General features: G+C 49.7%; 2 protein-coding genes across 3 annotated transcripts in view; one reads left to right on the top strand and one right to left on the bottom strand.

Annotated features, from left to right (window-relative positions):
* Positions 1–3,588, bottom strand: part of TKTL1 (transketolase like 1) — a 34,448-nt gene extending 30,860 nt beyond the window's left edge. The window contains exon 1 of the mRNA XM_003779764.4: positions 3,347–3,588. Within this exon, the coding sequence (XP_003779812.3) occupies positions 3,347–3,480 (134 nt within the window). The 5' untranslated portion in view covers positions 3,481–3,588. The remainder of the gene's footprint in view (positions 1–3,346) is intronic.
* A 402-nt stretch (positions 3,589–3,990) lies between these two features.
* The window catches only part of TEX28 (testis expressed 28), a 26,605-nt gene continuing 3,386 nt past the window's right edge, over positions 3,991–27,209 (top strand). The window contains exons 1-3 of one of the 2 annotated variants that reach the window (XM_002832302.4): positions 3,991–4,273; positions 7,088–7,190; positions 11,336–12,063. In XM_002832302.4, coding sequence (XP_002832348.1) covers positions 7,179–7,190; positions 11,336–12,063 — 740 coding nt within the window. In that variant the 5' untranslated portion in view covers positions 3,991–4,273; positions 7,088–7,178. The remainder of the gene's footprint in view (positions 4,274–7,087; positions 7,191–11,335; positions 12,064–27,209) is intronic. The other variant, XM_002832303.4, reaches the window with a different exon arrangement.

Here is a 27,209-nt window from a genome sequence, read left to right as displayed (position 1 = left end):
TGGAGAAACCCCGTCTCTACTAAAAATACAAAATTAGCTGGGCGTGGAGGCGCATGCGTGTAATCCCAGCTACTCGGGAGGCTGAGGCAGGAGAATTGCTTGAACCTGGGAGGCGGAGGTTGTGGTAAGCCTAGATTGTGCCATTGCACTCCAGCCTGGGCAACAAAAGCAAAACTCCGTCTCAAAAAAAAAAAAAAAAAAGAAAAAGAAAATGAAAAATCCCTTAGAGACAAATGAAAACAGAAGCACAAAATACCAAAACCTATGTGATGTAGCAAAAGCAGTGCCAAGTGGGACATTTCTAGCTGTAAACACATTTTTTAAAACCCCTCAAATCTGGCCGGGTGTGGTGGCTCACACCTGTAATCCCAGCACTTTGGGAGCTGAAGCGGGCAGATCACTTGAGGCCAGGGGTCTGAGACCAACCTGGCCAACAAGGAGAAACCTCATCTCTAGCCTGGGCGACACAGCAAAACTCTGTCTCAAAAAATAATAATAAATAAATAACCCTTCAAATCAACAACCTAACTTTAAAACTTAAGGACTAAACCCAAAGCTAGCAGGAGAAAGGAAATAAAAAAGATCAAAGCACAAATAAAAGAGACTAACAAAATAGAAAAAAATTAATGAAACCATTATTTTTTTCTTTTTGAGACAGGGTCTCACTTTGTCACCCAGGCTGGAGTGTAGGGCACAAACATGGTTCACTGCAGCCTCAAGCAATCCTTCCGCCTCAGCCTTCCAAGTAGCTGAGACTATAGGTGCTCGCCATGTCTAGCTAATTTGTTGTATTTTTGGCAGAGACGGGGTTTCCCCATGTTGCCCAGGCTTGTCCTGAACTCTTGAGCTCAAGTGATTCAGCTGCCTCGGCCTCCTAAAGTGCTGAGGTTACAGGCGTGAGCCAACTCCCCTAGCCAAAGCTGGTTCTTTATAAAAGGTCAACAAAACTAGCTATTAATAGATGGGCAGGGCATGGTGGTGTGCACCTGTAGTTCCAGCTACTCAAGAGGCTGAGAGGAAGGAGAGCCGCTTGAGCCCAGGAGAGTTCGAGGCTGCAGTGAACTATGATTGCACCACTGCACTCCAGCCTGGGTGAAAGAGCAAGACCCTGCCTCAAAAAAAAAAAGTATAATCAAGTTAAAGTGGAGTCATTAATACCGCTTCTACAGAAATAAAAAGAGTGATAGTGTACTATGAATAACTGCATGCCAACAAATGGACTAATCTACAAGAAATGGATAAATTCCTAGAAACAGAAAGCCTCACAAGACAATCAGGACAAGAAAATCTGAATAGACCTACAACTAACTAGTAAGGAGACTAAAGCAGTAATAAAAAAACGCCCAATAAATAAAAGCCTCATTAAACGTTTGGTAGTAATTACCAAAGAAAAATTAACAACAATCTTTTTCAGACTCCTCAAAAAAAATTTTTATTTCTCTACAAGGTCTTGCTTCCTCTGTTGCCCAGGCTGTAGTGACACAATCTCAGTTCACTGCAAACTCTGTCCCCCGTGTAGCTGGGACTACAGGCACGTGCCACTACGCCCAGCTAATTTTTGTAATTTTGTAATTCTGCACAGGGGATTGCCATCTTGCCCAGGCTGATCTCGAACTTTCTAGGCTCACACGATCCGCCTGCTTTGGCCTCCCAAAGTGCTGGGATTACAGGCGGGAGCCACCACGCCCGACCTCTCCAAAAAATTTAGGGTGGAACACTTTGAAACTCATCCTATGAAGCCAGCATTACACTTTTGATACCAAAAGCAAATACTACAATAAAACTATAGACCAGGGCAGGCGCGGTGGCTCACGCCTGTAATCCCAGCACTTTGGGAGGCCGAGGCGGGCGGATCACGAGGTCGGGAGATCGAGACCATCCTGGCGAACCGGGTGAAACCCGGTCTCTACTAAAAATACAAAAACTTAGCCGGGTGTGGTGGCGGGCGCCTGTAGTACCAGCTACTTGGGAAGCTGAGGCAGGAGAATGGCGTGAACCCAGGAGGCGGAGCTTGCAGAGAGCCGAGATCGTGCTACTGCACTCCAGCCGAGGCGAGAGTGATACTCCGCTTCAAAACAAAAAAACAAAAAAAAACTGTAGACCAATATCCCTTATACTGATCCAAAAACCATCAACCTCATACTAGCAAATCCAACAGCTCATTTTTGTTCCAATTCGTACTTAACTGCCGGTTTCTTTTACTTTAATTTGTTTTTTTTGTTGTTGTTGTTTTTGTTTTTCAGAGACAGGGTCTCACTGTTTGCCTAGCTGAATGCGAACTCCTGGGCTCAAGCGATCCTCCCGCCTCAGGCCCCACGTACTGAGACTGCAGGCGTGAGCCACCGCCCTCAGCTAGGTTTAACTTTTTTTTTTTGAGGCACGGTCTCGCTCTTGCCCACGCTGGAGTGCGGTGGCGCAATCTCAGTTCACTGTAACCTGAGCCTCTCAGCCTCCCACGTAGCTGGGACTACAGACACGTGCCACCACGCCCAGCTAATTTTTGTAACATTTTGTACAGAGGCTCGCCATCTTGCCCAGGCTGATCTCGAATTAGTTTCTAGGCTCACACGATCCGTCTGCCTGGGCCTCCCAAAGTGCCTGGGATTACAGGTGGCAGCCACTACACCCAGCTACTCCAAAAAATTTAAGATGGAACACTTTGAAACATCCTATGAAGCCAGCATTACACTTCGATACCAAAACCAAATACTACAATACAACTAGAGACCAATATCCCTCAAACTGATGCAAAAACCATCAACTGCATACCAGCAAACCCAACAGCACAAGCAAGCCTCCCGCCTCAGCCTCCCGAATAGCTGGGAGTGCAGGTGTGTGCCCCCATGCCCGACTCATTTTTTATTTTTATTTTTTGGTAAGAGACGGGTTTTCGCCATGTTGCCCAGGCTGGAATTTTAATTGCTCTTTATCCTCACATCCTGGGTTAGGGTCGCTCATTCACCCTCGGGGATCCAGTACAACTGCTTACCCGGGAAGCCCTGCTCCCTGCTAAAATGAAAACCACAGCTATCCCAATCTGATCCCAGCGACATCCCCCCACCACCTCAGTCCAGTCTGGATCCTTGTCTCCCAACTGGGGATCTTGACGACCTCCAGAGCCCGCGGCCGACAGACCAACCGACCGACCCTTGGGCTGGCGGGAATAGTGCCTCACTGCCATCTAGGGTGCTTGACCAGAACCCAACAGCCCAAGACAGGGTGTCTACGACACAGCCCATTGTGCCTCTGAAGGCTCTCCCTTCACCACACAGCCTCATGGCCACCAGGCCTGAAGCCACCGGGCCTGTGGCCCTGCACGACCCAGACTTCAATGAGGAGAACTTACCCGGAGCTCGTGGAGCATGTGGCTCTGATGGAATGGATTCGCAAGCGGCCGGCCATATCTCGCAGCACCTGCAAGGTGCCCCTGTCGGGTCTGGCCTCCTCCGGCAACTCAGCGCTCGCCTCAGCATCCGCCATTAGTTCAATCCCTTCGGTGCCTGAAGACCCACTCCGATCTCGCCGGCGTCTGAAGAATCAATGGCGCCTGCGAGCTGCCCAGCGCATTTATGTGATGTCGCTACAGCTCCCTCCGCGTGCCGCATTCCGCGTGCCGCTCCCTCCGCGTGCCACTCCCTCCGCCTGCCACTTCCTCCGCAAGCAATTCAAGGGATCTGGAATGTTTGTGACTTGCATGTGCAAAGTTATTGAAAATAGTCCCATTCTCATCTTCTCTCTTGCAATCTCAAAAGGGCTACTTCCGCGCGGGTGCAGGGTCTTCTTTCTGTGCGCAAAAAGTTCCGGCACTAGCTGTGTGGTGCTGCACGTGTCAGGGGGTGGTGCTGCACGTGTCAGGGGGTGGTGCTGCACGTGTCAGGGGGTGGTGCTGCACGTGGGACGTGCAGCTGCAACCGTAAAGGGGGGGGGGAGCTACTGTGGCGTAATTTTTTGTTTTGAGATAAATGGTCACCCCTCCCCCACAACAGCCTGGGCTGTGGCGGGCGGGGTGGGGGTGGGGGTGGGGCAGTGCTCAGGGTTCTGAGACGGTTGGCCCCTGCGCCAGCCTCCTTTTCTTTTCTAGAACATTCTATGAGGCAAGCCCCGTGTGATTGTTGAGGAGGGGTTAGCCCATTGCCAGCCTGTGACGTGACTGACTTGAGTGAACCCTGGTAACTAGGGAATGTGCTCGCCTTCTGTCTGAAATGCTCCATGTCCAGTGGTGCCAGCACTAGCCCCCATGTCGGTCTCAGAGAACCTTCTCCCCACCTCTGAGGTGACCTACCGACCCAGAACTAGCATGGCTTCCAACGGCGCCAGCTCCACAGCGCCGTGCCCAAGTCCAGACATTCGGGATCCCAATTGCTGTCTCTTGGTTCAAAAATGCCGAATTTCTACGTGAGCTCAAGTCAGGCCGCCTGGTCGCGCCACAGGCTGAATGCCCTTGGGTTCCCATGTTCTGCTGGGTTAAAGGGAATGTGTGTTTACATTTTTTTTTTTTTTTTGAGACAGAGTCTCGCCCTGTCGCCCAGGCTGGAGTGCAGTGGCTCGATCTTAGCTCATTGCAACCTCTGCCTCCCGGTTCAAGCGATTCTCCTGCCTCAGCCTCCCAAATAGCTGGGATTACAGGCATCCGCCGCCACACCTGGCTAATTTTTTGTATTTTTAGTAGAGACGGGGTTTCACCGTGTTGGCCAGGTTGGTCTCGAACTCCTGACCTCAGGTGATCTGCCCACCTTGGCCTCCCACAGTGTTGGGATTACAGGTGTGAGCCACCACGCCAGGCGCTGATGGGCACCTGTAATCCCAGCTACTGGGAATCTGAGGCAGGAGAATCGCTTGAATCCGGGAGGCGGAGGTTGCAGTGAGCCGAGATGGCGCCACTGCACTCCAGCCTGGGCGACAGAGCAAGACTCCGTCTAAAAAAAAAAAAAAAAAAAAAAAGTGGCTGGGCACAGTGGCACACACGCCTGTAATCCCAGCACTTTGGGAGGCCAAGGTGGGTGGATCACCTGAGGTCAGGAGTTCCCGACCAGCCTAATGTGGTGAAACCCCGTTTCTACTAAATACAAAAAAATTAGCTGGGCGTAGTGGCGCATACTTGTTCTCCGAGCTACTTGGGAGGCTGAGACAGGAGAATCACTTGTACCTGGGAGGTCGAGGTTGCGGTGAGCCAAGATCGAGCCATTGCACTCCAGCCTGGGCAACAAGAGCAAAACTCTGTCTCAAGAAAAAAAATTTAACAGGCCACCTAATTGCGATAAAAAAAAAAAAAACCCTGAACCTGTTCAGATTCCCATTGAAAGGGTATGTGACATCGCCTTCTGCCACATTCTCGCCAGCCCTGGACATTGTTAGGCTTTTTAATGTTTGCGGTTCTGGTGGATGAGAAAATAATATTTAATCGTTGCTTTTTGCTTACTATTCCCGGATCACCTTGCAATTACACGTTTTTTCATACGTTTACTGCCTTTCGTTTTTCGTCTTGTCTGAGATGTCCGTGGCTACCCTTTAATGTCTTTATATTGGGTTATTTGCTCTTACTTTACTGATTTGCAGTTCTTTATATATTGTGTTGATTAGCCCTTTATCTATCAGATATATTTCAAGCCTTTTTTTTTCTTGTTTGCTTTTATTTATTTATTTTTTGAGATGGGGTCTCAGTCTGCCACCCCGGCTGGAGGGCAGTGGTGCGATCACAGCAGCCTCGACATCCCCGGGATCAAGCGATCCTCCCGTCTCAGCCTCCTGGGTAGCTGGGACTACAGGTGTGCACCACCACTCCAGGATAATTTTTGTGTTAATTTTTTTTTAATAGAGACAGGGGTTTCGCCATGTTGCCCAGGCTGGTCTCGACCTCCTGGGCTCAAGAGATCCACCCACCTTGGCTTCCAAAGTGCTGGGATTACAGGCATGAGCCAGCACACCCAGCCCTTGTTTTTTTTTTGCTCCCCCTTTCTTTCATTTTTTTTTTTTTTGATTAATCAAGTCCCATTTTTTTCTCCCCTTGGTTATTTGGATGTTATGTACATATGTAGCTTCTTTTCTAGTGATTACTTTTTTTTTTTTTTTTTTGAGACAATCTCACTCTGTCAGTCAGGCTGGAGTGCAGTGGCGCAGTCTCGGCTCACTGCAACCTCTGTCTCCCCGGCTCAAGCAATTCTCCTGCCTCAGCCTCCCCAGTAGCTGGGATTACAGGTGTGTGCCACCATGCCCGGCTAATTTTTGTATTTTTAGTAGAGACAGTGTTTCACAGTGTTGACCATGATGGTCTCAAACTCCTGACCTCAAGTGATCCACCCGCCTTGGCCTCCCAAACTGCTGGGATTACAGGTGTGAGCCACCACGCCTGGCCCCCTTTTTTTTTTTCTTTTTGAGACAAGGTCTCACTCTGTCACCCAGGTTGGAGGGCAGTAGCACAGTCACAGGTCACTGCAGCCTCTACTTGCTGGGCACAAGTAATCCTCCTGCCTCAGCATCCTGAGTAGCTGGGACCACAGGTGCACACCACTGCCCTGGCAAGACTTGCTTTCTAAACAGTTGTTGAATTCTTACATTTGTCAGTGGTGTATTGAACTCCTTCATGTCTAAAAATGTTTTTAGTCTAACCCCACAGTTGACAGTTGGGGTGTAGAATTTTAGGCTGGGAAATCATTTTTCCCTCAGAATTTCGAAGGCAGCACTTCATTGTCTTTTTTTTTTTTTTTTTTTTTTTTGAGACAGTCTTGCTCTGTCGCCCAGGCTGGAGTACAGGGGAGTGATCTTGGCTCACTGCAACCTCTTGGGTTCTAGCGATTCTCTTGCCTCAGCCTCCCGAGTAGCTGGGATTACAGGCGCTCACCACTATGCCCGGCTAATTTTTGTATTTTTAATAGAGATAGAGTTTCCTCACGTTGGCCAGGCTGGTCTCAAACTCTTGACTTCAAGTGATCCGCCTGCCTGGGCTTCCCAGAGTGCTGAGATTACAGGTGCGAGCCACCGTGCCCGGCCAGCACTTCATTGTCTTCTAGTTCCCCATGCTGTTGCTGAAGTCTGAAGCCATTCTGACTTCTGATTCTTTGAATGTGACCTATTTTTTTCTCTCTGACAGTTATTCTCTCAGTGATCTCTCGAAGATATCAGTCAACTATCTTCTGGATTGCATTGATGTTATTGAGAAGGCAGCCTGCAGTCTAAAAGTCATGGTTTTAAAGGTAATCAGCTTTTTTCCTCTGGCTGCTTTTAACATCTTGTGTCGGCTGGGGGCGGTGGCTCATGCTTGTAATCCCAGCACTTTGGGAGGCCGAGGCGGGCAGATCATTTGAGGTCAGGAGTTCCAGACCAGCCTGGCCAACATGGTGAAACACTGTCTCTACTAAAAATACAAAAATTAGCTGGGCATGGTGGCGGGCGCCTGTAATACCAGCTACTTGGGAGGCTGAGACAGGAGAATCGCTTGAATCCGGGAGGCAGAGGTTGCAGTGAGCAGAGATCACGCCACTGCACTCCGGCCTGGGCGACAAATCTCGTGTCTAGGTGTGGACCTATTTCTGTCTTCCCTGCTTAGGATTTATTGGGCTTCTTGAATTTGTGAATTTGTGTCTTTCTTCAGTTCTGGAAAGTTCTTAGGGAGTTATCTCTTAAAATGTTGCTGCTGTGGCCGGTCGTAGTGGCTCATGCCTGTAATCCCAGCACTTTGGGAGGCCGAGGTGGGTGGATCACCTGAGGTTGAGAGTTCGAGAACAGTCTTGCCAACATGATGAAACCCCATCTCTACTAAAAATACAAAAGAATTAGCTAGCTGTGATGGCACCCGCCTGTAGTCCCAGCTACTTGGGAGGCTGAGGCACGAGAAGTGCTTGAACCCGGGCAGCAGAGGTTGGCAGTGAGCTGAGATTGTGCCACGGCACTCCAGCCTAGGCGACAGAGTGTGACTCCATTTCAATTAAAAAAAAAAAAGAAAAATGTATATATATTGCTGCTGCTTCATTCTCTCTGTCTTCTCTCTCTGGTGTGACAATTGGATTTTTGTTAGACCTACTCATGCTACCTTCCATGTCTTCTATTTTTCAAGTTTTCTATTTTTTTGTGCCTCTGTGCTGCATTCTGGATACTTTTTTCCTTTCTTTTCTTTTCTCTCTCTTTCTTTCTTTCTTTTTTGAGATGGAGTTTTGCTCTTGTTGCCCAGGTTGGAGTGCAGTGGCACGATCTCGGCTCACTGCAACCTCTGCCTCCTGGGTTCAAGCGATTCTCCTGCCTCAGCCTCCCAAGTAGCTGGGATTACAGGTGCCTGCCACCATGCCCAGTTAATTTTCTGTATTTTTTAGTGGAGACAGGGTTTCACCGTGTTGGTCAGGTTGGCCTCAAACTCCTGACGTCAGGTGATCCACCCGCCTTGGCCTCCCAAAATGCTGGGATTACAGGCGTGTGAGCCACCACGCCCGGCCTGGATACTTTCTTTAGTTCCTCTGTACAATTTACCAACAGTCTCTCCAGCCATATCAAATCTGCCATTAAATCCATCAATTGAACTTTTTAAAATTTATTATTTATTATTATTATTATTTTTTTTTTTTGAGACGGAGTCTCACTCTACCGCCCAGGCTGGAGTGCAGTGGTGCGATCTCAGCTCACTGCAACTTCTGCCTCCTGTGTTCAAGCGATTCTCCTGCCTCAGCCTCCCAAGTAGCTGGGACTACAGGCGTGTGCCACCACGCCTGGCTAATTTTTGTATTTTTAGTAGAGATGGGGTTTCATCATGTTGCCCAGGCTGGTCTCGAACTTCTGACCTCAAGTGATCTGCCCACCTTGGCCTCCCAAAGTGCTGAGATTACAGGCATGAACCACCACGCCCGGCCTCATTTATTTAATTTTTGAGACAAGGTCTCACTGTGCCACCCAGGCTGGAGTACAGTGGCATAATCTTGGTTCACTGCAACCTCTGCCTCCCGGGTTCAAGTGATTCTCCCACCTCAGCCTCCCGAGTAGCTGAGATTACAGGTGTGTGCCACCACGCCTGAGTAATTTTTGTATTTTTATTTTATTTTATTTATTTATTTTTGAGATGAAGTTTCACTCTTGCCCAGGCTAGAGTACAATGGCACGATCTCGGCTCACCGCAACCTCTGCCTCCCGGGTTCAGGCGATTCTCCTGCCTCAGCCTCCCGAGTAGCTGGCATTACAGGCATGCGCCACCACGCCTGGCTAATTTTGTATTTTTAGTAGAGATGGGGTTTCTCCGTGTTGGTCAGGCTGGTCTCGAACTCTCGACCTCAGGTGATCCGCCCGCCTCGGCCTCCCAAAGTGCTGGAATTACAGGTGTGAGCCACTGTGCCAGGCATTTTTTTTTTTTTTTTTTGTATTTTGTATAGACGGGGTTTCACCATGTTGGCCAGACTGGTCTTGAACTCCTGACCTCAAGTGATTCGCCCGCCTTGGCCTCCCAAAGTGCTGGGATTACAGGCATGAGCCACCACACCTGGCATATATTGAACATTTAAATAGTTTGAAAACTGTGAAATCTGGCATATGTATATAAAGGTGCAGAAAACATTGATGTATGTTTTAAGAAATAACGATAAGGTGAACACACATTTAACCACTACTCAGGCCAGGCACCCCAGCCTCCACAGTCACCCCAATCATAATCCCTTTCTCCCGCTCTAGTGGGAACCACCGTCCTGGGGTTTCTGTTGCCAACATCCATGCTGCTCTTCATGCTCTCCTGCCTGTGTAGTCATCCCTACACAATATTGTTTAGTTTTGCCTGCTCTTGGAATTTATGTAAATGGAACCATATATAGTATGGATTTTCTGTCTGGTTTCTTTTGTTCAACATTATGCTTGTGAAATGCATTCATGTTTTTCAAGGCTGTAGTTCATTCTCATTGCTGTACAGTAGTATGTTGTTGCATATATTACAGTTTACTTACACTTTCTGGGCAGGTGGTTTGTTGCTAGTTGTTGGATATTGAGAACATCAGTGTACTTGCTTCCTGGGAATATTGCCTATGAATGCAGTTGCCGGATCATTTGGTATGCGTATCTTCAACTTTGTGATACTGTCAAGTGGTTTTCTAAGGTGGCTGTAGCACAAATTTGCTTCCCACCAGTAATGATTGAGAGTTCCTGTTGCTCTATATCCTTGCCAACTCTTATTGTTGTTAGTCTGTCTGAATTTGACCAATCTACTGGGTACATAGTGGTATCACTTTGCGCTTTAAAAATTGAGGTATAGGCCAGATGCAGTGGCTCACACCTGTAATCCCAGCACTCTTTGGGAGGCTGAGGCGGGAGGATCACTTGAGGTCAGGAGTTGGAAACCAGCCTGGTCAACATGGTGAAACCCTGTCTCTACTAACAATACAAAAATTAGCTGGGTGTGGTGATGCACACCTGTAATCCCAGCTACTCGGGAGGCTGAGGCATGAGAATTGCTTAAACCTGGGAGGCGAAGGTTGTAGTGAGCCGAGATTGCACCACTGCACTCCAGCCTGGGTGACAGAGTGAGACTCCGTCTCAAAAAAAAAAAAAAAAGTAGAAACGGAACAGAGGCTGCACCTGAGCTGCCCCCCACCTCCCTCTCCTAGCTCCTTGCTCTGGTGGGCTGCGTTCCAGCTATGCTGCTCTTGCCATCTTTATTTTAGAGGTAAGAAAACTGAGCCTCAGAGCAGTTTATTAACTTGCTCAAGGTCTCAGAGTGGTAGAGCCAGGATTTGAACTGGGTTCTTTGTCAAAGGCAATGTTAACCCCCTCACCATGTGAGAGACTCATTCTTTTGTGTTACAATAGAATTTTCTGTCGTAGACTGTCAGCTGTATGAGATCCAGGAATGTATCTGGCTTCTGTACCACATGGTAGGCACTCAAAAAATATGTGTTGAATGAATGATTGGATGAATGAATGAACCTGTTAGGAGGCAAATCTCTCTGCCTAACCTTTCCTGTCTCCCTGGGAGTAGCAATACAGCAAGCTGTAAGGGTTAACGGAAATAAGTTTATTCCATACTTTACAAGAACAGTTCTTTATAAATGAGAGCCACAATTGGTAATTTGTGGAAGAGAAAATAGGAGTGCAGTGCAAAAACAGGCAGAAATAGAAGGGAGTCTGGCCACCTGTGGGTCTTAGTGAGGCACATATGTAGAGCAAGGAGTCAGATGCTCAAAAGGAGGGGAGGGGGGCCCTGAAGATGAGCATCACCTCCTCAGTCTGTGTCGGGCCCATCTTGAATGCACAAATCTTGCATGTGTAAGTATCCATGCATATGTGGAAGTGTTTTATGGAGTCATAACGTGTCCAATTCTCCCACACTTTGCGGCTCACAGAGCACCGTATTGTGATTTCTTGTTTCCCAATGTAGGCGGAACACACCAGGAGCCCCAGCGCAACCCTCCTCCGCAATGTGCCTTCATGCAGGTCCCTGTCATCCAGCGAAGACGGCCCCAGTGGCCCTTCCAGCCTCTCAGATGGGGGCCTAGCCCACAACTTACAGGATAGTGTCAGGCACCGCATCCTCTACCTCTCAGAGCAGCTGAGAGTGGAGAAGGCCAGTCGGGATGGCAACACTACGAGCTACCTCAAGCTGGTATCCAAAGCAGACCGGCACCAGGTGCCGCACATCCGGCAGGCCTTTGAGAAGGTGAACCAGCGCGCCTCTGCCACCATCGCCCGGATCGAGCACAGGCTCCGCCAGTGTCACCAGCCGCTCCAGGAGCTGGAGGAAGGCTGCAGGCCCAAGGGCTTACTGCTGATGGCAGAAAGCGACCCAGCCAACTGTGAGCCACCCAGCGAGAAGGCCCTGCTTTCAGAGCTCCCCAAGCCAGGTGGGGAAGACGGGCCCGTCAACCTGCCTGATGCCAGCAGACCCTTCACCTTGGAGAGTCGCTTCCAGAGCTTACAGCAGGGGACGCGCTTAGAGACAGAGGATGTGGCCCAGCAACAAAACCTGCTGTTGCAGAAGGTAAAGGAAGAGCTGGAAGAAGCCAAGAGGTTCCACATCAGCCTCCAGGAGTCCTATCACAGCCTAAAGGAGAGGTCTCTGACTGACCTGCAGCTGTTGCTGGAGTCCCTTCAGGAGGAGAAGTGTAGGTAAGGCCTTGGCTTTGGGGACTGGAAGCAGAGGAGGAACCGCTCCCAGGAGCCACCTACGGGAGGGTGAAAGGAAGCCAGGACAGCAGCCTGGAGAGCCAGGGTGAGGGGCCAGTTGGAAGAGCAGGTCCATGCTTCTCTTAGCGACTGGGCCCTGCAGTGGGGCGAGCCAGCCCTCTCCCTGCAGTCCCACACCTGCCTTGACCCTTGCTGGCGAAAATGCTCCAGCTTGGCCACCCCTGCCAGGTGGTTGCAGCAGCACAGCGGCTGGCCCTGACCCTGTGGTGGCAGGAGACAACATGGGGGTGGCAAGAGTCCGGTAGACACGTGGCACTAGTTAGGGAGATGGCGTCCTTTGGTCCCAGTTGGCTGGGAAGGTGGGAGTCAGGACCGGAGTCGCCTCGCCAGCTCTGGTCTCTTCACACGTGCTCCTAGCTGAGCTGGGGCACAGGTTGGGTCTCAGATACTTATTTCAAAAACGACCGCCTTCTGGTGAATGCTTTCTCTGCACCGTGCAGTAGCTCGATTTTGTTTTTCTTTTTTTTTCTTTTGAGATGGAGTCTCACTCTGTCGCCAGGCTGGAGTGCAGTGGCACGATCTCGGCCCACTGCAACCTTCACCTCCCGGGTTCAAGCGATTCTCCTGCCTCAGGCCCCCGAGTAGCTGGGACTACAGGCGTGCACCAGCACATCCGGCTATTTTTTGTATTTTTAGTACAGGCGGGGTTTCACCATGTTGACCAGGATGGTCTCAATCTATTGACCTCGTGATCCGCCTGCCTCAGCCTCCCAAAGTGCCGGGATTACAGGTGTGAGCCACCTCACCCTGCCCTAGCTCGATTTTCTTTCCCTCTAAGATAAGGCTAGGGCCTACCAATTGGAAAAAAAAAAAAAAAAGAAGGCAAACCCAATCTCTCAATGGATTCTCTCCATTCCTACTGGGACCGTTCTCTGGGTTTCCATGGGCCCTCAGGGGGTGCCACATTCTGTCCCCCTCGCTGCAGTCTGTGGCTAATTAACGCCAGTCCCTCCAGCGTCCTGGCTAGGGAGGCAGTGATTCCCTTAGGTGAGCCAAGATTCTCAGCATTAGCATGAAAAGAAGAACTCCTCAGTCCTTTTAGTGCCTGATGCAGGGGAAGAGGCGTGTGGGAATCATCCTCTTTAGTTTCCCCAGGGAAATCTTGCCAGCGTTTACATGGCCTAAGAATCTGTTAAGGGACAATCAAAGAATATTACAGGGCAACCACTATCAATGAGATGACTAGTCAGAGTCACAGGCGTCTCTAGGACATTATTTTCATAGGACATGGCAACAAAATCTAAAATCTTGGGAGCATCAAAGACCCTTTTGTCAAAATCACACTTACCCGGTCAGCTTTCTATTAAGCAACAGCAGAGCTTGGTGGCAGTTACAAACTTCCCCGTATGTTTCCAAGCCATAGAGGCCAATGAGAATGCTGTGCTCAGGTAAACTCTTAACCCCTCTCAAATCTGAGTCTTTCACCCCCTCTTGATACGGGGGTGACTACCAGGGAGCAGGGCAATACCTCTGTCTCTCCCCCTCTCAGACTTTTGCTGCAAATTCTAGAAGCCTGCACTTCTGACCCAGTAACCCCCATTGGACTGTGACATGGGATTTCTGGTTGTTTGCTGCAGCAGCGAGCCTACCCTTACTAATGTTCATCGTGAGCAGAAAAGCAGGTCTGCAGGGCCCAAACTTACTAGGAGGAGAAAGGGCTGATGATGATTTTTCACTGTTGTCACGGGCTCGTAACTGAGCTGGGGCACCAGGTTAAGCAGCATTGTTCTTTGGCCCTCAGACGCCTACTTTATGGTTGGGGAAGCAGAGTCTCACAGAGGCACAAGCAGGCTACATGGCTGCTAGGTGCGGACCTGAGAGCATTTCACCACACCCTGGCTGTGTGGCTAAGTTAGATGCAGGGGACACAGGAATTCATGGCATTTTAAAAACATATACTTCCGTAAAATCTTCTTCAAAACTTTTACATGAGCTGGACACAGAAGTGTTTCAACCAGCCAGGCTCCCTGTGACTGTTGCGTCCCCTCTGGTGCATCAGAAACTGAGAATCCATACTGCAAGTCCTGTGCCGTTTATCACAGTTAAATCCGTTTGCTTTCAAGAGAGTTGTTGTGGTTTTTATCATTATGGTTTCTTTTTAATTTGGTCTTGGCATGTCTCTACTGAGAGTGGCCATAGCCGAGATACCCAGTTTCTAGGAGATCCCTGACCCGTGGGAAAGTTAGGTTCGGATGTGTGTGTCAGGGGAGCCGCAATGAGGAGGCACACGAAAATGCATGAAACAGCAGAAATGGGCTGGGTGTGGGGGCTCACGCCTGTAATCCTAGCACTTTGGGAGGTTGAGGAGGGCAGATTGCTTGAGCTCAGGAGTTTGAGACCAGCCTGGGCAACATAGTGAGACCTGTTATCTACAAAAAAAAAATCAAAAAATTAGCTGGGCGTGATGGCGCGTGCCTGTAGTCACAGCTACTCAGGAGGCTGAGCGGGAGCGGGGATCCCTTGAGCCTGGGAGGTTGAGGCTGCAGTGAGTCATGATTGCATCACTGCACTCCATTCTGGGTGACAGAGCGAGACCCTGTGTCAAAAAAACAAACAAACAAACCAAAAAAAAAAAAAAAAAACGGAAAAAAGAAATGTATGACTCGGATCGAAGAGACGTTAGGTGTGCTGATGGGAGGCAGAGGGGAAGTCTGGAGGCAGCAGGGAGCTGATTGAGCTCATCAGCTGTGCAAGAGCGAAGCCCAGAACGGAAGGGCGGGGAAGCTTCCGGGGCTGTGCCTGTATTAAGGTCACAGGGTGTGAAGTGATCCCACAGGCTTTCCTGCGGGGGTTGTGGATTGGCTGGTTTAAAGAAAACATGCACAAAGGAGGAAACTGATTTACATGACTCTGGGGTTGAGCATTAGGTCTTATCGTGGTCAGCAGCCGTGGGATGTGTTGGGTTTTGGGTCAGTGAGGCGAGGACCACGTGGGCTATATCGCAAACAATCACATGACAGGGAGGGAGGGGTGTTATCTAGGGCAAAGGTGACAGGGTACAACTGCTAAAGTTGGATGCTGAGGCAGCAACTGTCTTAAACGCATTTATGACAAGGGCTTACTTAAAAAAATTGATGTAGAATTCACATAATTTCACACAATGTGAAATTAACCATTTGGAAGCATGTAATTCAGTGCATTAAGTACATCTGCAGTGTGGTTCAACCATCACCTCTGTCCAGTTGTCTAACATTCTCATCACCCCAGAAGGAGACCTCCAGACTCACTACGCGGTCACTCCTAGCCTCGGCTCCAGGCGTTCCCTAATCTGCTTTCTGTCTCCGTGGGTTTGCCTCTTCTGGACTTTTCATATAAATGAGACCATACAATATGTGGGCTTTTGTGTCTAGCTTCTTTCACTGTTTTCAAGGTTCACTAATGTTGTAGCACGTATCAGTACGTCATTCCCTTGACAGCGGACTAATATTCCAGTGCATGGGTAGACCACATTTTGTTTATCTGTCCATCAGTGGATGGAGATTTGAGTTGTTTCCACCTTTTGGCTATTGTGAGAAGCCCTGTCCTGAACACTCACATACATGCCATTTGTTTGAACACCAGTTTTCAATTCTTTGGGGTCTATAATCAGGAGTAGAATTGCTGGACCCTGTGGTGACTCCAGGTGTAACGTTTAGAGGAGTCTTCCCACAGCAGCCGCGCCGCTCCATCTTCCCACCAGCAATGCAGAAGGCTTCCAGTTGCCTCATATCCTTGCCAACATTTGTTGTTATCCTTTTTTTTTCTAACAGATGTGACTGTGAAGTGGTATCTCATTATGAGGGCTGGCTTTCTTTTTTATTTTTCCTGAGTCTTTGGATAGGCAACAGTTCTTTCTTTCTTTCTTTTTTCTTTTTCTTTCTCTCTCTCTTTCTTTCCATCTCTCTCTTTCTTTCTTTTTCTTCAGGGACTCTGTTGCCCAGGCTGCATGCAATCATAGTTCACTACAGCCTTGAACTCCTGGGCTCAGGCGATCTTCCTGCCTCAGCCTCCCGAGTAGCTGGGAGTAAAAAGCATGTGCCACCATGCCTGGCTAACTTTTTAAAAATTATTATTATTTGTAGAGATGGGATCTTGCTACGTTGCCCAGGCTGGTCTTGAACACCTGGCCACAGCCTCCCCAAGTACTGGGGTTACAGATGTGAGCCACTGTGCCTGGACAGTTCTTACTTTTTAATGCATTTTTTAATTGATTGTGGTAAAAAAAAAAAACACCCCACAATATATTCTTTTTGATTCTGCAAAGTGCAGGGTCTCTATCACAGCAACAATTAGACTCAGGAGGCTTGGGGCTGGGCTAGTGGCCCTGGGGTCTGCTCCTTCATGAGGTCTGGGTTTGTGGGTCCTTGCAGAGGACATTCCTGGGTCCTGGAAGGACTGTGACTGCTTCCGCTGGAGTTGCTTGAGGCCCCTGGTAACTCTCCCCTCTGTGTGCTGAGGAGAAGCACGGGCGTCGCGAACTTGATGATTCTGGATGGAAGGGTCTTTGCCAAGCTTCTCTTTCTTTCTTGTGGAAATAGGAGGAGCTTCAGATCTCCAAGAAGATGCACAGTGAGCGGCCTGTCTCCTCAGCACAAGCCAGTCTCCTGGGGGACCAGAAGGCCCCGGTCCCTCAGTTTCTCCGTGGGTCAGGAGGAAAGAAGGCTTGAGAAACTCAGAAAATGTTCATTGGTAGAAGAGATGGCACCCAAGGAAGGCATGGGGAGCCTTCAAGTAAAAGTCTCGACTGGCCGGGTCTCATCTGGGCACCTTGCATGGAGAGTTGCAGGAGACCCCCTCTAGCCTCCTAATGAGCCAGGGGGCTCTGGGAGGGTCTTGGGGGTCCTTCCCCCTCTCTTACAGGATGCACAGCTGACTTCTGCTTGATGGTGAAAGGCAGTCAGGTTTCAGGCTTGGCCCCGTAGACAGGGCATGGACAAGTCCTGGAGTTGGGGGTGTGGTGCCAGCAAAACCGTCTTTACTCTCTGGGGTCCACAGCCAGTCCCAGCCTGCCCAGCCCCACCCTCCTCCTTCACCTTTGTAGCCCTAGTGGTCAATGCCTGGGGTAGATGGGTTGCTGGGACATCTTTGTTCTTTGTTGGATGAGTAAAATGGTCCTAGGAGAAAACCCGACTGTGAGGAGCACATTGCTTCTTTTTTTTTTCTTTTTTATGAGATGGAGTCTCACTCTGTCCCCCAGGCTGGAGTGCAGTGGCACGATCTCGGCTCACTGCAACCTCCGCCTCCCCGGTTCAAGCGATTCTCCTGCCTCAGCCTCCCGAGTAGCTGGGATTACAGGCACCCACCAGCATGCCTGGCTACTTTTTGTATTTTTCAGTAGAGATGGGGTTTCGCCATGTTGACCAGGGGTCTCGACCTCCTGACCTGAAGTGATCCACCCGCCTCGGCCTCTCAAAGTGCTGGGGTTACAGGTGTGAGCCACCACACCTGGCTGGAGGACATTGCTTCTTACCCATTTCTAGTTCCCTAGACCTCCCTTGGCATCAACTCATTGAAGGCTCCACTTGGTGACAAGGAACCGGCTTATTTGGAAACAGGGTCGTTGCGGACGTGATGAGTTAGATTTGGATGAGGTCATTCTGCAGAGGGGTGGGCCCTAATGCAATGTGACCTGTGTCCTGACGGAAAGGGGAGACGGAGATATGGACACACCCAGAGGGAGAGCGCCGTGTGGAGACAGAGGCTGAGGCCGACCTGCCGTGGCAGAAGCCAAGGAAGCCCGCAGATGGGCAGCAGAGCAGAAGCTGGGACAGAGGCCCCGAGCGGAGGTGCCTTCTCGGTCCTCGGCAGGAGCCCACCCCGCCTGCGCCTTCCTCTCGGACTGCTGGACCCCCCCAGCCAGGAGAGAGGCCATCTCTGCTGGGAAAGCCACTCAAAGTTTGTAACGCTTTGTGACTGCAGCCACAGGAAACTCCCACACTCAGCTTGTCCTTTAGGCTCTGCTCTGATGTCCTCTCCTCAAAGGGACTTCCCAGGCTACCACGTTCAAATGGCCTCTTCTTTTATCCTTTTGGAAGCGGGGTTTTTTGAAGTAAAGTTTTTTGTTTTTTGTTTTTTTAGATGGAGTTTTGCTCTTGTTGCCCAGACTGGAGTGCAATGGCGCAATCTCGGCTCACCGCAACCTCCGCCTCCTGAGTTCAAGCGATTCTCCTGCGTCAGCCTCCCGAGTAGCTGGGATTAGAGGCATGCACCGCCACGCCTGGCTAATTTTGTGTTTTTAGTAGAGACGGGGTTTCTCCATGTTGGTCAGGCTGGTCTCGAACTCCTGTCCTCAGGTGATCCACCTGCCTCAGCCTCCCAAAGTGCTGGGATTACAGGAGTGAGCCACCACGCCTGGCCTTTTTGAGGTAAATTTTATACAGTGAAATTGCATTTAAGTTTAGGCATACAGTTTAACGAGTTTTGACAAAGGTTTACACCTGGGCAACTAAAATCCCAATAAAGAGCTTTGCCACCACCCCAGAAAGTACCCTCAACGCCCTCTTCCAGTGAATGCCCGTCTCCCATAATTGGCCACTATTCTGGTTTCTGTCACTCTAGCTTCGTCTCCTCTTGAACTTCATGTAAGTGGAATCGCACGGCACGCAGTGCTTTGCGTCTGGCTGCTTTCGCTCCGTGGAATTGTTTTGAGATCCACCCAAGCTGTGTGAGTGAGTAGCTCATGGCTTCGTATTGCTTGGCAGCCTTCCATTGCATGGAGACGCCGCAGGTTGCTTATGCCCTGGTCCGCTGCCAGTTGGGGCGACTGAATAAAGCTGCTATGAACGTTCTCGCACAAGTCTTTCTGTGAACATATGCTTTCATATATGGAATTGCTAGGTAACAGGGAAGTGTCATGTGTCTTAGTCCCACTTTCTGTTGCTGTAACAGAGTACCGCAGGCTGGGTAGTTTATAAAGAAAGGAAGTTCAATGTCAAGGCGCTGGCAGCTGGTGAGGACCTTTGTACTGCATCATCCTATGGCAGAAGGCAGAAGGGCAAGAGGGCGTGAGAGAGCGAGCGGGGGCCAAACTTTCATGATAACAATATTAATATTAATCGCCTCTTACCAGTCCCACCCCTTAACACCATCACATGGCCATTAAATTTCAACATGAGTTTGGGGGGGGGGACATGTACACCATAGCAGTATGCTTAACTTTTTAAGAAAGAGGAAGGCCAGGCGCGGTGGCTCACCCCTGTAATCCCAGCACTTTGGGAGGCTGAGGCGGGTGGATCACCTGAGATCGGGAGTTCGAGACCAGCCTGACCAACATGGAGTAAACCCTGTCTCTACTAAAAATACAAAATTAGCCAGGCGTGGTGGCACATGCCTCTAATCCCAGCTACTCGGGAGGCTGACGCAGGAGAATCGCTTGAACTCAGGAGGCGGAGGTTGTGGTGAGCCGAGATCGTGCCCTTGCACTCCAGCCTGGACAACGAGTGAAACTCCATCTCAAAAAAAAAAAAGAGGAACTGTTTTCCGACATGGCTATACCATTTTACAGTCCCGCTAGGAGTGTATAAGAGTTCCAGTTGCCAACGTTTGGCAAGATCAGTCTTTTAAATTTCAGCCTCTTAAGTTCAGCCACAGCTTGGTGAAATTAGACTCCAAGATTTCATCACCCTAGCCCATGTTCTCTCAACCTTGGCACTGTCGACATTTTGGACCAAATGATTCTCTGTTGTGCGGGTCTGTCCTGTACATTCTAGGATGATGAGCAGCATCCCTGGTCTCCACTTAACTTGGTGCCAGTGGTGCCGTGAATTAATTTCCTGATGCTGCCGTGACGAATTGCCCCCAACTTCATGGCTTAAAATAATAGAAAGTTATTCTCTCACAGTCCTGGACGCTAGAAGGCTGAAATCAGTTTCACTGGGCTGAAATCAGGCGAGGACACACTCTCATTGGAGGCTCTAGGGGACAAACTGATCTTTGCCTCTTCCAGTTTCTGGTGGCTGCCAAATTCCTTAATTTTGTGGCCACATCATTCCAGTTCTGAAGGCCAGCATCTTCAAACCTGTGTTCTGTCTTCACATGACATTCTCGTCTGTGCGTGTCTAATGTCCTTTTGCCTCTCTCTCATACGTGTGATTGCATTTAGGGCCACCAGGATAATCTAGGATAATCTTTGCATCTCAATACCCTTAAACTCACCACTTCTGGAAAGCCCCCTTTTTTGGTCATAGAAGGTAACATTCACAGTTTCCAAGGATTATGACATAGATATCTTTTGCGGGGGGGCTTTTTTTTTTTCTTTTTTAGACAGAGTCTCGCTCTGTTGCCCAGGCTGGAGTGCAGTGGCACGACCTTGGCTCACTGCAACCTCCGCCTCCTGGGTTCAAGCAATTCTCCTGCCTCAGCCTCCCAAGTAGCTGGGACTACAAGCACGTGCCACCACACCCAGCTAATTTTTTGTATTTTTAATAGAGACGGGGTTTCACCCTGTTGCCCAGGGTGGTCTTGAACTCCTGAGCTCAGGCAATCTGCCCACCACAGCCTCACAAAGTGCTGGGGTTACAGATGTGAGCCACCGTGCCCAGCCTGGGGGGCAATTTTAGCCTACCGTGCCCCACCTATTTGTAACAACCAGAAATGTCTCTCCAGAGGTTGCCAAATGTCCCTTGGGGGGGGCGGCAAATTGCCCCTGGTTGAGAACCACTATCCTAGTGAGAGGTGACAGCGTGCTGGCAGTCCTCACAGCCCTCGCTCGCTCTCGGCACCTCCTCTGTCTGGGCTACCATTTTGGTGGCACTTGAGGAGCCCTTCAGCCCACCGCTGCACTGTGGGAGCCCCTTTCTGGGCTGGCCAAGGCCGGAGCCCACTCCCTCAGCTTGCAGGGAGGTGTGGAGGGAGAGGCGCGAGCGGGAACCGGGCGGGAACCGGGGTTGCGTGCGGCGCTTGCGGGCCAGCTGGAGTTCCGGATGGGCGTGAGCTTGGCGGGCCCTGCACTCAGAGCAGCCGGCCGGCCCTGCCGGCCCCGGGCAATGAGGGACTTAGCACCCGGGCCAGCGGCTGCGGAGCGTGTACTGGGTTCCCCAGCAGTGCCAGCCCACCGGCGCTGTGCTCGATGATTTCTCGCCGGGCCTTAGCTGCCTTCCCGCGGGGCAGGCCTCGGGACTGCAGCCCGCCATGCCTGAGCCTTCCCCCGCCTCCGTGGGTTCCTGCGCAGCCCGAGCCTCCCCAACGAGCGCCGCCCCCTGCTCCACGGCGCCCAGTCCCATCGACTGCCCAAGGGCTGAGGAGTGCGAGCGCACGGCGCGGGACTGGCAGGCAGCTCCACCTGCAGCCCCGGTGCGGGATCCACTAGGTAAAGCCAGCTGGACTCCTGAGTCTGGTGAGGACGTGGAGAGTCTTTATATCTAGCTCAGGGATTGTAAACACACCAATCGGCACTCTGTATCTAGCTCAAGGTTTGTAAACACACCAATCAGCACCTTGTGTTTAGCTCAAGGTTTGTGAGTGCACCAATCGACACTCTGTAGCTAGCTGCTCTGGTGGGGCCTTGGAGAACCTTTATGTCTAGCTCAGGGTTTGTAAACACACCAATCGGCACCCTGTATTCAGCTCAAGGTTTGTGAGTGCACCAATCGACACTCTGTAGCTAGCTGCTCTGGTGGGGCCTTGGAGAACCTTTATGTCTAGCTCAGGGATTGTAAACACACCAAACGGCACTCTGTATCTAGCTCAAGGTTTGTAAACACACCAATCAGCACCCTGTGTTTAGCTGAAGGTTTGTGAGTGCACCAATCGACGCTCTGTAGCTAGCTGCTCTGATGGGGCCTTGGAGAACCTTTATGTCTAGCTCAGGGATTGTAAATACACCAATCGGCACTCTGTATCTAGCTCAAGGTTTGTAAACACACCAATCAGCACCCTGTGTTTAGCTCAAGGTTTGTGAGCACACCAATCGATACTCTGTATCTAGCTGCTCTGGTGGGGCCTTAGAGAACCTGTGTGTCGAAACTCTGTATCTAACTAATCTGATGGGGACATGGAGAACCTTTGTATCTAGCTCAGGGATTGTAAACGCACCAATCAGCGCCCTGTCAAAACAGGCCACTTGGCTCTACCAATCAGCAGGATGTGGGTGGGGCCAGATAAGAGAATAAAAGCAGGCTGCCCGAGCCAGCATTGGCAACCTGCTCCGGTCCCCTCCACACTGTGGAAGCTTTGTTCTTTCGCTCTTTGCAATAAATCTTGCTACTGCTCACTCTTTGGGTCCATGCTGCTTTTATGAGCTGTAACACTCACCGTGAAAATCTGCAGCTTCACTCCTGAGCCAGCGAGACTACGAGCCCACCAGGAGGAACGAACAATTCCAGACACCCTGCCTTAAGAGCTGTAACACTCACCGCGAAGGTCTGCAGCTTCACTGCTGAGCCAGCGAGACTACGAACCCACCAGAAGGAAGAAACTCCGAACACATCCGAACATCATGAAGGAACAAACTCCAGACGTTCCACCTTAAGAGCTGTAACACTGACCGCGAGGGTCCGCGGCTTCATTCTTGAAGTCAGTAAGACCAAGAACCCACCAATTCCGGACACACTAGCCCATGAAACCAGTGGGTGTGTGACCCTGTCTCTGATGATTAATGATGCTGAACCCCTTTCCATGTGCTTATCAGCCAATAAGTTTTTGGCTTGTTTTCAACTTGGAGTGTCTTTATTGTTGAGTTGTCAGAGCTGTTTATATACTCTGGACCAGTCTTTGTCACTCCCCTACTTTTTCCTTTCTCACAGCACTCACCGCCTAAACTGCTCTCCCTTGTGTAGGTATTCATTTGTGTTGTATTGTTCTCGTCAGAATATCAGCACATTCAGTTAGGCCACTGTGTCTGAGTGACTGCCCAAAGACATGTTGGCACATGATGGCTGTTCTGTGAGTACCTGTTTCATGGATCCGTCTGGATGCTTCCTTTCCTCCCTTCCCGAAGGGACCCAGCTCGCCCTCTGGGCTGCCTCCCTCCTCCATGTATGTCAGAACTCTATCTGCTGTGTGTCGGGAGCATCAGGGCAGGGTCAGGAGGGCTGATTCTGGATTTAGGCCTGGCCCAGCCTCCTCTCTGTCAGGTATTTACTGAATTACCTTGGACGAGGTGCTTCAAGGTTGCAGTCCTCAGTTTCCACATCTGTAACATGGAGGTAATAATGATCCCACTATTGTTGGAACTGTTGTGAGAATTAATTAATACTTGTGTGTAAGCCCCAAGTAGATGCTGATGGAACTGAATTTACAATTCCTTTCTGCTTCGTATCTGCAAACTAAGTCCTTGAAAGATTGTAAAGAAAAATTGGGCCAGATGTGGTGGCTTATGGCTGTAATCCCAGTGCTTTGGGAGGTCGAGGCAGGAGGATTGCTTGAGCCCAGGAGTTTGAGACCAGCTTGGGTAACAAAGTGAGACCATATCTCTGTAAAAAAATTTAAAAGTATTAACCGGACTTGGTGGCACATGCCTGTAGTCCCTGCTACATGGGAGGCTGAGACAGGAGGATCGCTTGAGCCCGAGAGGTTTCATCATGTTGGCCAGGCTGGTCTCCAACTCCTAATCTCAAATGATCCACCTGCCTTGGCCTCCCAAAGTGCTGTGATTACAGGCGTGAGCCACCACTCCCGGCCAATGACTCTTGATAAATTCATCAATGGAGCACCCTAGGTTGATGAGCTCAGGGATTTGGCCAAGATCTCGACCTGACCCTGCCTTCCTCTTCTTCCCCTGAGTCAGTGCCTCCTGGGTTTGTCATTCCTGCTGCCCTCTCCTCTCCACAGCATTACAGTGCCCACTACCCCTTACTCTGGTTGTCTGTCATTTTCTAGCAGCTTCTCTAGGACCGTCTCCACATATCTGATGGTCTTGTCCATCTCTCATTCATCAATTGCTGGTAGAGGTTCAGAGATAAGAAGCTACTCAAGTCAGAAAGCAGATTGGTGGTTGCCAGGGACTGGGGTGATGGGGAATGGGGAGTGACTGCTAAATAGTATTTTTTCGAGGGGGTGATGAAAATGTCTTGGAACAATTTTTTTTTTTTTTTTTTTTTTTGAGGCAGAGTCTCGCTCTGTCACCAGGCTGGAGTGCAGTGGCGTGATCTCGGCTCACTGCAACCTCTGCCTCCCAGGTTCAAGTGATTCTCCTGCCTCAGCGTCCCGAGTAGCTGGGACTACAGGCACGCACCACCACGCCCAGCTAATTTTTGTATTTTTAGTAGAGACGGGGTTTCACCATGTTGGCCAGGATGGTCTTGATCTCTTGACCTCCTGATCCGCCTGCCTTGGCCTCCCAAAGTGCTGGGATTACAGGCGTGACTGCAGCCGGCCAATGTCTTGGAACTATTAATAGCCATGGTGGTTGCACAACACCACATGTGCTAAATGCCACTGAATTGTTCACCTTAAAATAATTCATTTTATGTTACATGAAATTTACCTCAATAAAAATTGAATAAAAAAGAAGCTGCTCAGGTGCCGAGTAGGCAAAACTTTCACTCTTGCTTTGTATTTCTGGCTGTATCCACAAGTCGGCAGTCGTGAAATTTTCTTATAGCCTCCTGTCATATTGAAAACGCCCTGAAGTGAATATGCCAGGTCTCCATGCTTTTCTTTCCCTTCTGGACACCAGGTCCTTGGGGGCATCCAGACCCTAGCTCCTCTGTCCCAAGAGTGTTCTGGTATGTTTCGCTTTCAGACAAGGCTCGGAGATAACAGGCTATGGTTGGTTACTAGAGGCTTCAGTGTTGCTCTGTGACCTCTCAGCCCCAGGGATCCAGTCTCGGGCTGACTTTCCTCAAGGTATCTGCTTAGGCCTTTGTTGCAGGCTCGGGTCACGTTAACTTGAAGGCACAAGAACTTCCATTTTTTCCCCGACTTCTCCTCCATGTCAGAGCATCCTGCATCTTTGGATCTCTGAGGAGGTCTGACCTAAGGTCTGATCTGCTCTCTGAACTGGTTCCTCTCATCTCTATTGTGTTGAAGCAAAGCACAGACATTATATCAGTTCATCTGTAAATATTTCAGTGTGAACCTGAAATATGGATCATTTTGTTAACATAGCCTAAATCCCATACCAAAAATGTTTTAAAACAAGTCCACAATGTTAAATATGCAGTCACTGCCACCTTATTGCCTCACACATGCCATCATTCCTTTTTATTTCTGAAGGAATCTTTTTTTTTTTTTTTTTGAGACGGAGTCTCACCCTGTCGCCCAGGTTGGAGTACAATGGTGAGATCTCAGCTCACTGCACCTCTGCCTCCCAGGTTCAAGCGATTCCCCTGCCTCAGCCTCCTGAGTAGCTGGGATTACAGGCATGTGCCACCACGCTCGGCTAATTTTTGTATTTTTAGTAGAGACGGGGTTTCACCATGTTGGCCAGGCCGGTCTTGAACTCCTGACCTCGTGATCCGCCTGCCTCGGCCTCCCAAAGTGCTTTGGGAGCCACCACGCCCGGCCCTGAAGGATATTTTTTGCTGGACATAGAATTCTAAGTTGGCACTTAATTTTTGGAAATAATAAGCATTTTGAACAAATCATTCCCTTCTGACTTGCATGGTTTCTGTTGAAAAGGCAGCTGCCAGTCTTCTTGTTGCTCCTTGGATCACAGTTTTGTTTTCCTCAGGCTCCTTTTAAGATCTTTTGTTTTTCTTTGTTGTTTAGTGGTTTTGCTATGATGATGTTTAGGGTGATTTTCTTTCTCTCTTCTTTTTTGTGCAGCTGACTCTCCCCTTGGTGTGATCTTCTTTGCATTCATCCTGCTTGGGCTTCGCATTGCTACTTGGGTTTATGGCTCGATGTCTTTTGTCAATTTTGGACATTTTCAGCCATTATATTTTCAAATAGTGACTCTGCCCTAGTCTCTCATTTCTCCCCTTCTAAGGCCCCAGTTACATGTGTGTTCAACCTTTCCACTGTATCCCTACATCCTCTGGGTTCCTGTGTGAGCCGTCCTGGTGATTTTCCTCCCGCTTTGGCTTGTTTTGTTGGCTCTTCCCCCAGCTCCCCAGGGCCCCTTGCTTTGGCACATTTGCTCAGAGCGAGCTCATCCATCCTGGCCACATGCACCGATTGCACCCGGGCTATTGACCCCTCCTACAGCTGTTTCTCCATCTCAGACTTTTCCTCCAAGTTGCGGGCCATGATTAAGCTCTAGCTCAATTTGCCAAAAGCAAATTCTCAGAAATGATCAAGAATATACTCTCTCTGGCTGGGCCCAATGGCTCACGCCTGTAATCTCAGCACTTTGGGAGGCTGAGGCAGGCGGGTCACCTGAGGTCAGGAGTTGGAGACCAGCCTGGCCAACATGGTGAAACCCTGTCTCCACTAAAAGTACAAAAAATTAGCCCGGCATGATGGCGCATACCTGTAGTCCCAGCTACTCAGGAGGCCGAGGCAGGAAAATCACTTGAACCCGGGAGGCGGAGGTTGCAGCAAGCCAAGATCGTGCCACTGCACTCCAGCCTGGGCAAACAGAAGGAGACCCGTCTCAAAAAAAAAAAAAAAAAAAAAAAAAAAAAAAAAAAAAAAAAAACCACATTATTTTGAAAAAAACAATAAAGTTTAGAACACTTTGTGTTGGAGAGGGTGGTCTTAACACCTTTGGTCTGTCTTGAGGGTGTCTGGGTTGACTGGTCATCGTTCTTTCTTCATAAGAGCATTCTCCAGAGTTGTCCATTTGCCTCTGTGACTGTAGGAGGTGGAGAGAGAGGGGTCCTTGACCAAGGAAGAGAAGGGAGCGCGGCTGCCAGAGGGCCAGGAGATGGGGGCCAGAGAGAAGGGGAGACTGAGAGAATATCCTTATGAAAATATTGTTTACTAACATCTGAACAGACTCTTCAAGAATGCATTGAAGAATATCTTCATGTATCTTTACCAATACGTTGATGAAGATTGACTTCATATTCCCGAGGACAGTTAAAATCTTGAATGTTCTCACAGCTAGATCATTCATGTAAATGGAAAGACAGTAATGAGGAATCTATTTTCGGGGTGACCATCCTGCCGACCCACTCCCCCTCTCTGTGAGCAGTAGCCTAGTCCATGTTGTCCACCGACTCTCTTCTTAACAGGGACCTGGGGCAGAGACAAATGGAATATTC

The sequence above is a fragment of the Pongo abelii genome, chromosome X (genome assembly GCF_028885655.2).
Source record: "Pongo abelii isolate AG06213 chromosome X, NHGRI_mPonAbe1-v2.0_pri, whole genome shotgun sequence".
Lineage (NCBI taxonomy): Eukaryota > Metazoa > Chordata > Mammalia > Primates > Hominidae > Pongo > Pongo abelii.
The sequence above is the reverse complement of the archived record's forward strand: the minus strand, read 5'-3'. Positions and strand labels throughout refer to the sequence as shown.